Source organism: Coffea arabica, chromosome 8e, assembly GCF_036785885.1.
Source record: "Coffea arabica cultivar ET-39 chromosome 8e, Coffea Arabica ET-39 HiFi, whole genome shotgun sequence".
Taxonomy (NCBI): Eukaryota; Viridiplantae; Streptophyta; class Magnoliopsida; order Gentianales; family Rubiaceae; genus Coffea; species Coffea arabica.
In genome coordinates this window covers 42,472,172-42,490,773 of record NC_092324.1, presented here as the reverse complement: position 1 = coordinate 42,490,773, position 18,602 = coordinate 42,472,172, and the positions used below count along the sequence as shown (strand labels likewise).

Here is an 18,602-nt window from a genome sequence, read left to right as displayed (position 1 = left end):
AACAAGTGTCTTTTAAAAAAAAAATTAAACTTTTTGTCTTGATATGTGTGCACCAAATTTATTCTTAATCATTAACTCCAAATTTATTCTAGATGTCATGGTTATACTGTCACGAATCACGATCAAGATTTGCATCAGAGACGGAGAGACACATTTTTCATGTACAATTTTTTTTTCTTCTACACAAAAAAAAAAAAGAACATCCATTCCTTTATTTTTCTTCTTTAAGATTTCCTGCCGGTGGAAGGCCACCTTATTTTTTTTCATTTTTTTCCTTTGGCGGTGGAAGGCCCACTTAACATCCATTTCTTTTTCCTTTTTTTTTTTTTTGATAAAGAAAACCTGACAGTCCATGAACGTTCCCAGAAAACCGCAATTACACGGTTTGTGGTGGCATTGTTGGATCTCCTCAATAGTCAATGCAATTATTTGAGCAGTGATTTGATCCCTTGAGGCCCTCATTTTTTTCTTCAAAAAAATTTTTTTTTTCCTAGTAAAAGTCAGGTGGAATTAAAAAATAGGGAGGACTGAGGAGAATCGGAGAGGGAGCAAGAGAATTGGAATTCAGAACCTCTTTGAAATTTCAATCTTAACCACAAGATCAAAACTTTTTCAGCCCTGGAGGTCTTCATTAGTACTTATTACTAGCATCCACAATAGCCACAGATTTCACGCAAAGAGAAAATTCTATTATTTAAAAATTTTGATTGACAAGAGAAAAGATTTAATTGCCTGGTCTAAATTGTAAAATTTAATATATATATATATAATTAATTAATTAATTAATTTTTTATATATTGACAAGGTAAAAAACATCAATTTTGTCATTGTCGATGAATGACCAATGATACGATTGCTCTGGCATAACGTTTGGCCAGGCTTGGGCCATTAAATTTGGAAAACAATAAATAAATAAACTGGAAACAAGCTGATGCGGCCCGACGTAGGATTACCCGGATCGGATGCAGCTGCCATGGCCGGTGATAACTACCTACAACTAGGGACACGAGGATTTGGGGCACAAATAGTTGTCTGATAATCGTTTGTACTAATTTTGTTCAATTCTATAAAATGTATATCTATTTTTTCAAGGTCTAATTTACTTTGAACATAAATTAAATATAAAACAAATTGTTATAGATCTCACACGTCGCGTCAATAATAATGCATATACAGCTATCTGAGCCTTACATTTTTTTTTGGTCAATCATGGCCATGAACCGTTCATGGACAGTTATTCTGACCCATTTCCGGGACGAGGAAAGTTTTGGTTCGAAAGGTTTATAGTCATGATTGGATTTTAAAATCTTAAAAAACATAAGATTATTATTTTTTTAAAATTATGAGCTAGACCCGTATATTATTATTCTAAATTTATATTGTGTTCAAAATAAATTACAATATTAAATGAATGCCATATAATTAGTTCAAATGAATGCCATATAATAATCGTGTCGCTAATACGTTAGCAATTACGTTGGTTCAATTGTCATTAATGAATTTCAGGGTCCTAAGTTCAAAACTCTTCCAAGGTCCTGGAGAAGAGAATATGGGGTGAGGTTGAGAATTTTTTCAAGTCTATATCTATACTAGTATTATAAAAATAGCTTGATGTTGTTTGCTTTGTTGATTTTTTTCCTTTGTTGGATTTACCTCATTAGCCTATGATTAAAGAAATTTGCAGCTTAAGCATAAATCTAGCTGTGTATAATGAACAAATACGTAAGACTGGTAAATGTTCTTATCAATATCCAAATTCTTAATCGGAACAATAGTGTGTGAGGACTTGCTAGCTAATATGTCATTATTGTTGCGTTTTTTTGGTAAATAGCCTACTTTGTGCCTCTTCCTTTTGCTCTTTCCTGCATTGGTCCATATGGGAATCTTTATACATTAGTAAACGGAACTCCAATTTATGCACTAGATATAAAATGATGGATTTGTCTAACTATACCCTCAACGGATTTGTTAATATATCTAAATTTTTAGGGATGATAATGAGGCAGGAGTGGGACAGAGAATCTTTCTTCATTCCCTTGCCCCGTTTTCTAAAATATCCTCCCACCCTTGAGTTCCATTGTCTATTAATTGATTTCTATGTTTATGATCAATAAGACTCTTTTTTGTTAAAAATAAAAAAAAAAAAAGTTTTGAGTTATCCGTTTTAATTGATTTCGAGTAAACTTATAAATCGATTATTATCGATTTATTTGAATTTGAGTTAACAAAAGACTAGAAATACGTGGCAGCTGTACCAATAAGGGACAGAGGGGACAGAGACTACTTTAGGAACAGAGGATTCAAAAGTTTGAATCCTTGATTTACGGCCTGGATTGCATCCTATATATTTTGTTTGGTATCCAACCCATCTAACACTAGTTGATTCGTTTTAAAGATATCAAGGTTGCATTAAATAGGTTCATTAGAATCCGGAGATATACATGGGTATACAATTATGAAATTTTGAAATGTATAATTACTACTGATTCTTAGTCATAAAAAACATTAATGCACAAAAATAAAAGAGAATTGATTTAATATTCCAATAGTACATATTGTGCATGATTTTACCATCTTGGACTGAAAAGTGAACCAGTGGAATAATGATGCATGAATGAGAGTACTCAGCTGCTAGCTACTCCACAATCCACATGCCCATGTCTCTTCCATCTTCTCCTAGAGCTTAGTTTGAAAAACTTCCACTTTTGAAAGAAAGTACATAACTATTTCTACGTTACCCATCCTACTATTTTGATGAAAACATAAAAGATACTGCTTCCATTTGAAAATTAATAAAGTCCTAGCATGTGTATCTGTTCAGTACAATAAAGATGAAGAAAAAGAAGAGAAAGAAAATATAACTTTTCCAGAGAAAGAAAATACTTCCACTAAAGTTTTTGTATGGAATTCTGAGTGAGCCTTTTGTTACCATTTTCTTTTTTTCTTTTATGAGCATGAGGTCGATTCAATTGTGAGAGTCAAAGCAACATACAAATTCGCTAGCTCAACAGTCACTAGTGCATATCCAAAAGTGTAACGTCAATGCTGCAACTACACATTCGCATTTGAAGCATTTAAAAGATTTATAGATTCCGTCCAAATGCTAAAAATCATGCAATGTTTTGGAAAAGTCAAAGAATGACTAGTCATCCTCATCGTATGCCTGAGTAAAACAAAACTCTACCCTTGAGTTTGGACCAGTGTTTTGAAACTCGGATGGGACCAAGACTCGATAGAGTTCAGGAGTCAAGGGTTAATGGGTCGAATCGAGTTCAACGGTGTCAAAAATTTGGATGATGTCAGCATGAAGTCATTAATATAATTTAATTAAAATTAAAGTATTATGTAAAATTTCTAACCATAGATTAATATCAAGCAAGGTACATTAGTAGATGTTTGATGTTTCAAAGTTATTTAACAAGAAAATAAAAATAACATAGAATAATCAACTAGTATTTCATATGATTTAATGTCTATTTCATAGTTTAGAATTAATTTTGGAGATTTATTTGAAATAAAACGCCAAAATTTAGGACTATCTATAAACTGTAAAATATTTCTAAGTATGTCAACAATTTTGAGATACTTTAGAGGACAAAACATAAAATTGTTAAAACTTTGAACCCAAACTGAAATTTTCTCGTATTTCTTCTTTGACTTTAAGCCTAATGCACTCACGTTGCCGTCACTCTCTTCCATTCTTCCCCAGCAACTTCTTCTTCTTCTTCTTCTTCCGAGTCTTTCTTTGTTTTTTTTTTCTTATTCCATTTTTCATTCCAGATTTCATCGTGCTAGTCTTTTCTCCTCAAACTAACAAAATATAAAATTTTTATCTTATTTTTTTAAACTTCTCTCTTCTTGAACTCTTTTTTTTTTTTTTTACTATTTTATTTTCTTTTCACTTTTTTGATACGAGTGTGATTAGATCTTGTTCAATAAATGCATTTAAGATTAGATATGATGGAATCTTGTTCAAAGGAGGAAGATAGTTTGCAGATTTTTGAGACGGCTTGTCAAATCAGGAAGATGGGTTTCCAGGTTACAGTGAAAAGGGCAAAAAAAAAAAAAAAGGTAAGCTAAAAGGAAAATAAAAAAACTCCGATTCTCTCCGGTTTCATTGGTTTCCGGTCTATCCCGGCTTTTGATAGAATTTGACCGAGTTTTAAACACACGGGCTTTAGAAACACTCAGATCGGACATCTAGCCAATTCTAGATTCAATTGGTCCAATTGACCGGTCTGGTCCGAGTTTGAAAATACAGGTTTGGACAATGCCCATTATTCATTTAATACGGAAAATATTTATTATGTTTGGATAGGAGTTTATTTGAAATATTATTTAAAATAATTACTGTATCATTTTTTATGATGTGATGTATGTGAGATAAACAGATTGTTGGAAAGATAAAAAAAAATGTATTGAAAAATATAATTGTGAAACAAGTAAATAATTTTTGCGCAAATAATGGCTATTCAAACACACATATTATTTTCCTCTGAAAATTATCACATATGCAAAATTTTAGAGTTCAAATTCAAATTTTGCTTATTTATTATTTTACATTTAACTTAATGATATTCAATTAAGAATAATAGTCTATTCTGGGGATAGATAGCAACAGGACAAAGTAAACTCCATTTTATGATTTAAAATTAAAAAATTTCGTGCTAACTCCTGCGCATGTTAATGTCTGCCAACGTCACCAGATAAAATATCAAATATTACAAAAATTGAAGTTTGGCAACATTTAGAAATAGTAATTAACTCTTATCAAACATAATTATCCGTTTTTTAATCCTAAATAGTCAAAAGGATAAAATACTTAATAATATCCCAATAATTCTACTCCTTTTTTAACTAGAAGATCTTGTACCATCTGTCAGCAAAAACTAAGGAAAGTCCTCTTGAACTTCAATTTTCAAGTCAACTATGATCTAATAGTTTTGAGAAATTTAATGACTATTGCGTCTACTTCTAGTTCTCTTGTACCATGATTGCACCATATTCTATTTCGTGTGCTAGGTTTTAGTCGTCATTATTATACTAAATAAGTCACGTCAAATCATCAATGTGGACTAAATAAAAAAACCCCGGTGTCGTCAAAAAAAAAAAAAAAAAAGAATCCGTTTGGTTGGCATGATTTGTAAAATAAAATTTTAAATATTATCCAACTTGCGTCATAAATATATAATTTTTAAACACATCTGCATCTCATATACATCACATTATAAAAAGTGCTACAGTTGTTTCTTGAAGTCATTACTCAAACTTTCAACAACATAAAACTATTCTTAGATTTTCCTGTTGTACTATCATTGTTTGGAAAGTCTTTTTCCACCAAAAAAATTTCACATTTTTCATAAACACATTTTCTAATCGTCTTTTTATTTCACATATATTAAATCGTTACAGTACATTTTCTATAAAAACTTCAGAAAATTGCAATCCAAACAGAACAATGATAGATCTGGTTTTTAAAAATCCAACGATTCAGATTGTATCACACCATCTCACTAAGTAGTGTGACATAATATGAGCTACTAAATTTTTGAAAATCGGGCCTTCCCAAGTTTTTGCCAACTAAGATACTATCCCTGAATGAATTGTTTTGATAGCACTGAGATATTTCCCATTTGTTCCTTTGCTTTTAGTTAAGTAATTTTCCCATGTAATGGGAATGGTGAATATGTGCTGCAAACAGCAGAGACATCTAAAATGAGTCAAAAGTGAAAAAAAAAAACCCTTAATCACGTGAGTCGACACCTACCGCACCTTTTTTTTTTTTGTGGGAGGGGAAGAGACTCGAAGAATTACTTTGAGTCCACGTATCAAATTATATATGGATGATGATGTTCTTCTTCTCAATCTTTTATCTTTTAATTTTTATAATACAATTCAATTTACAAAATGTAACTCAAAGATTCCAAGCAAAACAAGAATATCTTGGATTTTTTCCCCTTTTGTTGTTGAAGTTTATTATTGTTAAACTCATAAAGCATCCAATTAATTTCATTTACCTCCCTTGAGGTTTGTTCAAGGCCATGGAATTAATTTAAATTACATTTACCTCTCTTGCAATATTGGAATCCAAATCCCATAATGAGAACAATAAAATGACAAAGATGATTGTGCTTTACATTTACCTTCTCTAAGGCTAGCCGGCAATTTTCAAGCTCGAGCTCGACTCGAATCAAGTCAAGCCGAGCTCGAGTCGAGCTCGAAAAAAATAAAAAATAATTATTTTAGTCAAGACTCGACTCGATTAGCTCAAAACTCGACTCGGCTCGACTCGTTTGCAACCCTAGTCGACACCTACTGCACTTTTATTTTTTTTTGTGGGAGGGGAAGAGACTCGAAGAATTACTTGAGTCCACGTATCAAATTATATATGGATGATGATGTTCTTCTTCTCAATCTCTTATCTTTTAATTTTTATAATACAATTCAATTTACAAAATGTAACTCAAAGATTCCGAGCAAAACAAGAATATCTTGGATTTTTTCCCCTTTTGTTGTTGAAGTTTATTATTGTTAAACTCATAAAGCATCCAATTAATTTCATTTACCTCCCTTGAGGTTTGTTCAAGGCCATGGAATTAATTTAAATTACATTTACCTCTCTTGCAATATTGGAATCCAAATCCCATAATGAGAACAATAAAATGACAAAGATGATTGTGCTTTACATTTACCTTCTCTAAGGCTAGCTACCTCAGATTACAAAAAAGGGAAATTGTAATTTAATCGAGTTACAAACTTACCCTCTAAACAGTCAAATGTTTTTATCAAAATCCCCCTAACAACATTTTCAAGAAAGTTAAACCAAAAAAACGAAAGAAATTAACCCAAGTTCTGATTTCAAATAACTGAGAAAGAGCAGGAATTACATGAAGAAAAAAAAATTGAAGAAAACCTATATCATCAAATTAAGTATTTGTTACCATTCTCTAGCATCACACGTTCATATATCTTGCATCAAATTCTCATCCATTATTACTTAATGCATGTGCATTGGGCATCAAATGTTGTAGTCAAAAATTTATCTTTTTGATCACGAATTTAGGATCGATTCATTTTGTTTATCTCTCAAGAACCATATCTATCTGGATCACTTCCTTTCAATCTCCAAATGAGTGGTTTATGTATTCATTTATGTGCAGAAGCATTGATACTGAGGGCAGGTGGCAATTGAAGAATTTTGCATGATCAGACCTGAGGATGCATTACACTCTTTATTTCCTCAGAGTTGAGGACCTGAGGCAAATGAAAGATTGAAATGTGTAAAAGAGTATCATTTTGTCATTCTTAATCCTTTGTTCGATCTAAAAGCTTCCTGTTATATAAGCTGAAATTCTAACCTCTTAAATTGGGATAGCAACGTAGGAATCAATAGTCATGTTATCCTATAGAGATAACATGAAACCAACCACGAGTTTGAAAAGCAAATTTTCGTGCTGTTGTAGCTAGCTTTTTCCATCAAGTGTAAAGGGTTTCTTTCCACGGAGAAAATTCAGTGTGACTATTCATTCTTTGATCAAATATTTGATTCTCTTCTTCCCTTGGACCACATGTGCCACATACAAGGAAAGTATGGTAGAGTTTTGGCAATGAAATTAATTACATAGACCTAAAAATGGTTTCAAATGGTGCTAGACGGTAGCCAAATTATGGTTGGAAAATTAGGAATGAGGGATAGTGACCTTGAACTCCACCATGAACTTGTGCAATAGGAAATCATCATACAATTTTCAAAGTTAGGCTATGACACAAAATTATAAATGATCTTTTTTAGGACATGATATATTATCTTACACGCAATTAATTACACCCTATCATAAACTATTGAATTTGAACATGTTTTTTTTTTTTTTTTTTTTTTAATAACGGGTGACTTCAGGGCATTCGTTAATACATCTAGTATTCACTTAAAATATCATATATATATATATATATATATATATATATATACATATACTAACAGTTATTATTCTTTCTTGCATTTATGTACTTTTCCTATTTAATCTTACCTATCATTCCTTGTATTTATTGACTTTCTTTAATTAATCTTATATTTTTAAAAATATAACACCTGAAATATATCTTAACGAGTGTCCATACCCGTTAAAAAAACTCATTTTTTTAAATTAAAACCACTCAGAATATAATTTATAGTTGCTAATTTCTGTTATAGAAACGTATTCGAATCAAATTGATAGATCTTGTCATTCAAGTAAAAAAAAAAAAATAGAGAGTGACAGGAAGCATTGAGGTTTACGGGTAGAGGTGACAGTGGAAGACTTTGCATATATACCTCCAGCTTTTTAGAGAGTGACAGGAGACATTGCTGCTAACCCTAGACATTGCTGCTAATCCTTGATTGTAACCTATGAGAAAACAGCACAGTCGTAGAAAGAAAGGACCGAAGAAAAATTGGTACTCGGAAATTTCATTTACAATAGCGACATTACTGATCATGTATAGGAAAAAGCTATCTGATGAACATTTGACCATCCAATAGATTAAATTGTCATGCGGACTAATCACAAGTCTTTGTATTGTAATTTCAACAAACCTCATGAAAGACGACTAATACAATACTCCCTCTGTCTCTGTCTCTGTCTCGTAAAGATAAGTCACTTTCACGTTCACACAAACATAGAAATATAAATCAATATAGTTAATGTAATTGTTTTTGCTTAATATTTTCCTCTTCCATTAATACTAATTCTACTATAGGATTTACTAATAGCACGAGTTTATATTTTAAACCATAAAAACAACAAGATTTTATTTGTGCTACATGAAAATTAAAATCTAAAATTTTTTAAATATGTATTATTCTTGTATCCAAATTTATGAAAATGAAAAAAAATCAGTGTGTGTGTGTGTTTTTTTAATAATATTGGGTTAGTTTTTTACTATAGGTCGCATGTTTCCATCATTCAAAATATGTGATAAATATATATTAGAAGCATTGAAGTTTATGGGTAGAGGTGGCAAAGGAAGACTTTGCAGATAAGCCTCCAGCTTTTTGGTCGCGATAGGAGAGCACATTGAAGTTGCTGGGAATTGGATTACATATTGACTGTAACCCATGAGAAAACAACATAGTGGTAGAAACTAGAAAGATGACTGAAGAAAATTGGGTATGTTGAAAATCTTGTTTACAACTCCATTGAAGTTGCTATATAGATAGGGATAATTTTACAAACCTCCCCTGAGGTATATAGCAATTTCAGGCAGTATCCTCCAAGTTTAAAAAATTACACACAACCTCCCCTCATTGTGTAAAATGACAAAAATAACCTTCATCCAATATTGAATTTAAAGTCTCCATGAAGAGAACTAATGTATTTTAAATTCAATTTAATAAATCCATCGAAAAAAGATAAAGAACAACAAGAGTGATAAAGTTTTATTTTGTCATAGACACTCAAAACACCCAAACCCAATCTTACTCTCTATAGTAGTAATTTGAGAATAAATAAAAACTTTAGTTTTCTCTGTACATGGATTCTTATTGAATAAGTAACCTTTTTTTGGTTGGTCAACATTTTTGAGAGGTTAAGAACAAACTTACTAGGGAACTTTTTAAAAAGCATGTGAGTAATGTTTTGAGTTTAACATTACTAAGGAATTTTGTTTTTGTGGAGGACAATCACCTAAGGGCATTTTAGGATTATCAATGGGGATTATTTTACTAACATCAGCAAAGTGAGTCCTAAAGTATTTTTTTAAGGGAAATTTCTGCAATTGTTTAAACCTAAAGGGTACTGCCTGCAATAGTTATAAACCTTAGGGGAGGTTTGTGAAATTATTTCATATATATATATATATATATCAAAAAACTATTTGATAAACATTTGGCCATTCAAAATCGGCCTTATTGGAATTGCAACATTTCTTCAAAAAAAATTTTATGTCTTCTGTGAACATATATTTCAATCACTTTTTTACCTTACATATATAAAATCATTACAGTATATTTTTCTATAGAAACTCTCGAGAATAGCAATCTGAATGCGAATAATGTAAAGTTAATATATTTCAAAAGAGTACTTTAGAACTTTCAAGGATATCTTGTACTCATTTGAGCATATCATTTCCAATTTCTCTTAATGTAAGAGATACGGAATAAACATTTTGGTACTCGGAAGAGTTTGATTCTCACACGATTTGGCCAACTTCAGGGCAGATAAAACTAATCAACCCTTCATTTCATCTCATCTGTTTTCATACTTTTACACTTTTAGACTGTGCTGTACTTTCACTTTCACGAGACTGTAATTTCCTTTCTGCTGAGCTGTAGAAAATCAAAAAGACAATTTTTGCCAGCTATAAACTGTCTACACCAAAAAAAACAAAGGGAAAAAAAATCCCTAGTGTGGGTCCCACGCGCTTTACCGCGCAATTCACCAACAAACTTTTACTTCTGCTCTATAGTCTATATATTTGAACACGCAGCTTCCCTGACATTCGCTCCATTATCATTGCTCACTAATTAGTCCACATTTCATCCCGCCGGAAAACACGCACCAAAACACCTTGGAAAGGCACGCGGAGAACAGAGGTATCGTTCTTCTTCACATTCTTCTTCTTCTTTTTTTTTTAATTCTTGCTCCGAAAAAATAGTAATTTTGTTGGTGAATCAGAGAGAAAACAGGAGAGTACAGATGAAAAGGGAAAAAAAAAAAATGAGGGAGAAAGTATAGCAAGTGTCCAAAAAATAACAGCTCAACAGGAGAGGAAGGGGAAAAAAAAAGAAGAAGAAGAAAAACAATATAATACTGTAGTTGTTTTCTTCTACCGTTCTTTTCTTTCTTTTTCTTTGCGTCTACATTTTCTCCGGCGGCTTCATGCCGGCCGGATTAAACTGATATTGTCATGCCAGCCTTCTCCTCGTTCTCCTCCCTAGATTTCCTTCTTCCCCATCTCCAAGGTTCTATGCATTTCTTTCTTTCTTGAAGAAGTTTCCTGTTTTTTTTTTTTTTTTCTTTTTGGCTTTTACATTTATGATTTCTACCATGCATGTAATTAAAAAAAGTGATAATGCGACATTATAACGATAAAAAGAGTAGCCTCAGAAAAAGAAATAGTGGAAAGGATGGATGTTTTGTGTATTTTCTTCCATGCTGAAGGGGAATGATGATCAAAGTAAAAGATTTATGAAGACATTTATATGTATGGCTTATTTTTCTTCAATTCTTACGGTTTACGAGCCTATTTAATGTGAATGCTACGTGGGTTTAGCTCAATAATTTTTGTTAAGGTGTTTTTATCAAGTGCTATTAATTATTTTGATTATTTCTTTAAAAAAAAAGTGGTGGTCCTTTTTTTTCCTTCCTGTTCTTGTTGTTTTTACGCCAAAAGGGGTTTGTTCGTGTCTTTTCTTAAATTTATTCATTCTTGGAGTGGATGTATTGCTGCTTATCATTGGTTCCTCCATGATGATTTTATGTATTTTTGCTTTTATTGCAATCAGATAGCATTTTTGTTGTCCTTTTTGGTGTGTCCATTCTTAAAGTGAATTTGTCTGATTGATTAACTGTCCTCGCTGAATATGTCAGAAAACAACAAATCTGCATGTTGGGATTTTGTTGCTTTGATTGGTTTACTTGGGATTCTAAAGTTACTAGTACTGTTTACTATCTAGTTTGTTGGCATGAATACAGATTTGCGTGGTTGTTTGTTTAGTAAAGTATGAGTTAATTGACCCCTTAAGACAAAAAGATATCAGTCAAGTAAAAGAGGTCTGCTCTGTTAATCATTTTAATCAGGTGATTTGATCTGTTCTGATTGTTAGTCCTATTAGATTACGAAAGTTCCCTGTTCACATTTTTAACAGAATATATTATTTGAAGATCAGAATCTTCTAGCACATGTATACCACCATAACATACCAATCTTTTCATTTGATCACCTTGTCCATTTATCCTAAGTTAGTCCTAGCTCTTGTTTATTGAATTCTTTACTTGTTCTTATTCAGAAAACAAGTGAAGAATGTGAATGAAGATTGATTACTTTTTGATGCTGTGTTAGTCCCTTGTCAAACATATGGGTTGTCGTAGGACTTAGTCTTCAAGAAATCAGAATTGCAGTTAATACTTGTTTCTCAGTGCTTTGAACTTTTGATTCTGACATCTGTCCAGCTTGCTTTGTGGTTCTGCAGCTTCAGCAATGGAGCAACTTAGTACTCCATTACAGGGAGTCACTAATGATATCAAAGGAAGGTTATCATGCTATAAAAATGACTGGCTTGATGCCTGTGGTTCTGGTGTAAGGTATGGAGCCATGTAGTTTGGATTCAAATGGAATCTAGAGTTAGATTTTTAGACAATGCATAACATCATTTCAATTTGACGATGTTTTAAACTTTGTATTATGGTGGTATTGATTAATTTCAGGATACTGGCTCCCACTGCTTACATATTCTTTGCATCAGCTCTTCCTGTTATTGCCTTTGGAGAGCAATTGAGCAGAGAAACAGGTAACTACATTTTCCTCTTTTTTTTGGCCTCTATTTACGTTCCCAATGCCTTTATTCTTGTATTATGTTTAAGTTTTTTCTATTTTATGCATTATTATCTATTATAAGTGCATCTAGCATATTTAATTTGTATGCCTATATCAAAATAATCCGAACTCTTGATGACTTTTTCACAGATGGAAGCTTGAGCACCGTGGAGACTCTCACTTCCACTGCTCTTTGTGGTGTCATCCACTCTGTTTTTGGTGGACAGCCTCTCTTGATTTTAGGAGTTGCAGAACCAACAATTATTATGTATACTTACTTGTACAATTTTGCCAAGGGTAGGCCAGAGATGGGGCAGGGGCTGTTTCTAGCATGGGCAGGATGGTACTGACCTGCTTTCATGTAGCTGTTATTTCGCTCAAGTTACTGAATTTTAGACTGTAATTTGATAGATTTAAATGTGTCACAGGGTCTGCGTTTGGACTGCCATCCTGCTCTTCCTTCTTGCAATATTCAATGCTGCCAATATTATCTCTAGATTTACAAGGATTGCAGGGGAACTTTTTGGCATGCTTATTACTGTTCTTTTTTTGCAAGAAGCTATTAAGGTATTTGCACTCTTCTGATTTATTTTACCGCTAGATTAGCTGTCTCATTTGCTAAAGCGACTAAAACTGGCTTGCTGATCCTCATCAACATTTCAATGTCAGGGTTTGGTGAGTGAGTTTACCATTCCTAAAGGTGAAAATCCCACATCAGAAGCCTACCAGTTCCAATGGCTTTATGCAAATGGGTTATTGGCAGTTATCTTCTCGATTGGTGTGATGATCACTGCTTTGAAGAGTAGGAGAGCTAGGTCTTGGCAATATGGTACAGGTATATGAGGTGATCTTCCTTTGTCTTCTTATAGTGCTAATTTACTTTTTTCTTTTATCCAACCTCAATTCTTTCCCTTATTGTTGGTAAACGTAAACAGGATGGCTTCGAGGTCTCATTGCGGACTACGGTGTTCCCTGCATTGTTGTGCTATGGACAGCGTTGTCTTATAGTGTACCTGAAAAAGTTCCTGATGGAGTTCCCAGGAGGCTCTTTTCTCCTCTTTTTTGGGATCCTGAATCATTGCACCACTGGACGGTTATGAAGGTAATATTGTAATCAATGAGTTGATAGTTGATTCATGTATAACATATTTCTGTATTGGCCCGTGTCATAGTTTCTGGGAATTTATGAGCTGGAGACATAAGTTCTAATGTTAGCAGAGTTCTGGTTGAAGCTTTCGTATTCGCATTGTTTGACGAAATCTTTTTACACTATACACAAGGGATTGAGTTAAAGAAAAGATGGTTTTAGTTTATTGTAACATTTGGAACTTTACTTTTAATATGCTTCAACCTATAAAATTACCCCTTTCTTGGGTGGAGCTCATGCGGTCCCCAGCCTTCTTTAAGTAACCTTACTAGGTGCCTTCCATTCTAGACAGAATTGTGTGGGGCTAGCCAGCCTTCCTGGAATTTTTGAAAGGGACTAAAGCTGTTGTTTCATTAAAAGAAATGAATGAAGCACTTATGTCATGTTTGTTCATGTTATAAATAGATTGACAAGGCATGAGTTGCTTAATGGGAGATCTTTTAACATTTCTGATCTGGATGTTTTTGTTCAACTTACAACTTTGAGTATTGAATTTGTCAAGTGTCCTGGGGTTTCATGTTCTACTGCCACAAGTTATTTACCATATCTTGTACTAAGTGTATTTTGCACAATAACTCAAATAAAAATTAAATATATCATATTTGTGTGATGTTTGTGCAGGATATGGCAAGGGTTCCTGTTGGATACATCTTTGCTGCCTTTATACCTGCTTTAATGATAGCAGGTCTATACTTTTTCGACCACAGTGTAGCTTCACAGTTGGCACAGCAGAAAGAATTCAATCTTCAAAAACCATCTGCCTATCATTACGATCTCTTACTTCTCGGCTTCCTGGTATAGATTTTGCAGATATATGGCATGTTCAGATTAGTTGCATTTAGGCCCCTGCCCTTCAAAGGGATGAGTTTGAGTTCAAATTTAAGTGCCCTTTAACAGGCTTTTCTCTGCTTCAAATTTCTGTTTTCAGACATTGCTTTGCGGGCTGCTGGGACTTCCTCCTTCAAATGGGGTCCTTCCACAGTCACCCATGCATACCAGGAGCCTTGCAGTCCTCAAGAAGCAGGTGAGTGACGCATTTCTGAAAGGAAGCATTCCTTTGCAGTTTCTCTATGTAAATGTCGAAAATACGTTGTTACAGGATATGACCTTTGATTGGCTTGCAGTTGATTCGTAAAAGAATGGTAAAGAGTGCGAAAGAATGCATGAAGCAACAAGCAAGCCACACAGAGATCTATGGAAAGATGCATGCTGTTTTTGTGGAGATGGACCCTGCTTCGCTTGTAAGTGGTCAAAAAGTAGATACGATGTGCTTCTACAAGCTTGTATCTTTGAACATACTCTTCCAGTTCATAACAATAACTATTTACTTTCTTGACAGACTGCTGTGGACAAAGAATTGGAGAACCTGAAAGATGCAGTCTTGAAACATGAAGATGGAAAAGATGCAAATGGGACGTTTGATCCAGAAAAATGCGTTGATGCAAACTTGCCAGTCCGAGTGAATGAGCAAAGAGTGAGCAACTTGTTGCAGTCCGTGCTTGTGGGCCTCTCTGTATTTGCTATGCCTTTGATCAAGATGATTCCTACATCAGTTCTCTGGGGATATTTTGCATACATGGCCATTGACAGTCTCCCCGGTAGCCAGTTCTTTGAGAGGATGTTGCTACTCTTCATTCCTCCTGGTCGACGTTTCAAGTAAGCCATACATCTCTCAGTTAAGCAGATCTATTGACTTGTTTTAGCCTTTAAGGTGATAAGGAGAGTATATTCACCTGCTCACGTATACCTATGACTAGTTCTTCTCTTTTCCTTTAGCTAACACAAAAGCTATGTTCCTAGGGTATCTTTCAAATTCATTTTTTAATTTATCATTTTCGGTTTGTTCTTTTTTTTTTTCTAGGGTCTTAGAAGGAGCACATGCTTCATTTGTGGAGTCTGTGCCGTTCAAAATCATTGCAGCATTCACTCTGTTCCAGTTTGTATATCTTTTGATTTGTTTTGGTATAACATGGATACCAATTGCTGGAGTGCTCTTCCCAGTACCGTTCTTCATTCTTATAAGTTTAAGAGAACATGTCCTTCCCAAGTTCTTCTCTCCTCATGATCTTCAAGAACTAGATGCGGCTGAGTATGATGAAGTCGCTGGAAATCCATTCCACCGCAAAAGGAGTCTGAATATCAGGGTATGTGACTTTATCCTTTTTAACGTTGCTGAAGCTGCATGCAGATCAGTTCTATATGTTCCATGGTAACTGCAGTTCATAGGGTTAGAGATTGATTTCATAAGAATCAATTCATCTTCATACTTCCTAAGGCAATATTTCCACTGTAATTCAGTTCCATTCGATACTTTTCTAATGCAATGCTAAGGCGACACTGATTCAAATACCAAAGGTATCATGGATATACTCGCCAAATGACATACTTTGACTGTAGTCGGCTCTACGCAAAGACAACCATTGATTACATTTTTGAAAATCCAATCCAAATCTGTGCTTGGACTTGCTTTTATGCCGAAATCTCTTTGCTATGTTTGAACAGCATTCTTGAGTCTTTGCTAGTGAACTTAACAATTTTCTCTAAGTGCTGAGGTTGATTGATATAGTTATGGATGTCTATAAAGTAGGGTCAACAGGTTAAATTTGGTTTTAGGAGATTGTCTTTATAATTGTTTCTTCAAAAGTGAGAATGTATCTTGTTTAGCTTGAAATACGCTCTAAGTCACAATCTTATTGACAGGAAGATGAGTCACAGCCTGATACTGAAGATTACGATGCTTTTGATTGGTCACCTGATGAGGTATTGGAAGAGATGACAACCAACAGGGGTGAATTGAAGCGCAGGTCTCAAAACTTCAATGAAAGGCAATACCAGGTTGGTTACTTTCCTGAGTCACTTAATATTTATAGTCAAAAATTTCTCTTTTTTCATTTCCAAAGATGGTGATTTAAGGGCTATTATCTGTTCTAGGTTTATCCAGAAGGCCCGGGATATAGTAACAGCTAAAGGCGTACACGCTGACATGAACATTTGTGATTTCCCAAACAAGATTTTTGGGAATAGTTTTGTCAATGTATCTTCTTGATTGACTATAGGACATGAAGAAAACTATAGACTACTTTGAGAAGAAGAAAAGAACAGAAAGGTGAAGGAAGAGAAACTTTTCACTCTATTTCTTCAAATTTTTACACACTAGAAGAAGCAGTGGAGAACTTTTGGAAGAATTCCTTAAGGCACTTAACGTTGCTTAGGCTCTGAGCTGCCAAGCAGAAGCGGATGGAAGGAATAAAAGGAAGAGGAAAGCATAAAATGATTGTTGGATTAGAACATATACACTTGTTCACAAAGCTGAAAGATGAAGGGATGCAGTTCACAAGTAGTTAATTCAAGAATTGCCCTACTATGATAATTCAGAATTTGTTAGATGCATAGTGAAATAGAAACTTTAGAAAATAACAGTTGTATCTTTTGGATTGTTGTTTTTAAGTAGTTAGACAACTGCCCTGTTTGGCCTTGTATCCCTAAACCAAGGCTTCATGGGCAAGTAAAATAGTTTTTCCTAGGACATATTTGTACCTTTAAAGTGCTACCATTTTCATTCCATATTAACTACACAGGTTACTGTTTCTTTTAAGCCCATTACTGCAAGTATGTGTTGCTAATTCCTACTTAGACAAATTACATGTTTGGCTACTGCACTTGAACCTGGTTTCTCTTCCTTAATTATATGACCTGAATCTTGGCATTTTTACACCAATAACAAGGCTTGATAGGCAAGTGAAATAATTTCTCTAGGATATTTTGTACCTTCCATGTGATATTGTTGTCATATCATATTAACTGCACACTGGGTACTAATATCTTTTAGGCCATTAGTGTTGTGTTGCCAATTCTTCAGAATTGAAATGCAAATTGTAGGTGGTTTCCTAGCATTGTTGCCTATGTATTTTCCACCTTGAACTGCAATTGAGTTCCAAGAAATTCTTGTGGCTCTCGTGTATAAGCTGATTATATAATAAATCACATAGTGTATCAAGTGTTTATATAAAACTGTTAACGTTTGTTGGAAAAAAGTATGAATTAATCTTTCTTACACTGTCAGCATTGGATGAATGATAATGGTGCAAAAATCTGGTTGTAAATAGTCCCTTCAACCAATTTAGATGGTTTTGGCTAATCATTTGATAGTTGACTAATTCGACTAATTTCAAAGTGTCTATTAGGATCAATTGAAAAGTCTCCCCTTCTGCTTTTAAGATTTTGTACACCTCAGGTGTTGCATGAGATTGCCTGTCATGTTTTAGATTCTTATAATGGAGAAGGTGTGATGGAATTGAAGAATGGAGGAAACAGTAAATAGATTGTAACCAAGCATATTATGTAAGCCACCTCATATGTAATGTGTTAGAGTGGATAGAAAAGAATAGTCAGATTAGCTATGACTAAATATCTGAACCAAGAATACTACGACAATTTCAGAGCACAAGTTCTATGCTATTCTATTAAAAAGAAGGATCTTGGGGAAGGGGCTGGTGGGAAGAGGGGAGCGAGGCACGCCTCCTGCTGCCGTTCCTGTGATGTGCTTGCCTGCTACTGCTGCTGCTCTTTGGCAGAATTGATGTTGTGGTCAACCTCAAAGCTCATATCAAGTGTATAAATACATTTTGCCTTGTGCAACCAAAATTATAAGTCAGCCATTTCAATCTTTTCATCAGTATAAAGCGAAAAAGTTTCACGTATAGCTTTATTGTGGGCATTTCTGCTGATCAATTGTGTGTTCTTTCAACTGCATCATCTTAAAACCTACCAGTATTTATTCTTAGAGTGCGCAATCAAAATAATGTGTGCAAACAAGAAAATAGGCAAAAAACAAATCACTTAAAAGCACTCACAACCGGACCATACTGTAACACTTAAAAGCACACTACACAACTTTCACCAAAACAAATCACTTGTCATTGGTGTTCACCTACTAAAGGTG

At 33.9% G+C, this 18,602-nt stretch overlaps 1 protein-coding gene across 3 annotated transcripts; it reads left to right on the top strand.

Annotated features, from left to right (window-relative positions):
- Nucleotides 1-10,473: 10,473 nt before the first annotated feature.
- Nucleotides 10,474-17,255, top strand: LOC113703401 (boron transporter 4). Of its 3 annotated transcripts, none has more exons than XM_027224750.2 (14): nucleotides 10,474-10,570; nucleotides 12,150-12,281; nucleotides 12,405-12,487; nucleotides 12,664-12,856; nucleotides 12,942-13,080; nucleotides 13,183-13,348; nucleotides 13,449-13,615; nucleotides 14,282-14,455; nucleotides 14,589-14,684; nucleotides 14,785-14,901; nucleotides 15,000-15,316; nucleotides 15,522-15,804; nucleotides 16,361-16,495; nucleotides 16,592-17,255. In XM_027224750.2, the coding sequence occupies exons 2-14, from the start codon at nucleotides 12,178-12,180 to the stop codon at nucleotides 16,625-16,627; spliced, it is 2,010 nt and encodes a 669-aa protein (XP_027080551.1). In that variant the 5' UTR covers nucleotides 10,474-10,570; nucleotides 12,150-12,177; the 3' UTR covers nucleotides 16,628-17,255. The 3 variants fall into 3 exon arrangements, with proteins under 3 accessions (XP_027080551.1, XP_027080552.1, XP_071918039.1); XM_027224751.2 differs by having other exon boundaries at nucleotides 10,531-10,570; nucleotides 12,170-12,281; XM_072061938.1 differs by lacking the exon at nucleotides 10,474-10,570 and adding an exon at nucleotides 10,733-10,939 and having other exon boundaries at nucleotides 12,170-12,281.
- The last annotated feature ends 1,347 nt before the right edge of the window (nucleotides 17,256-18,602 follow it).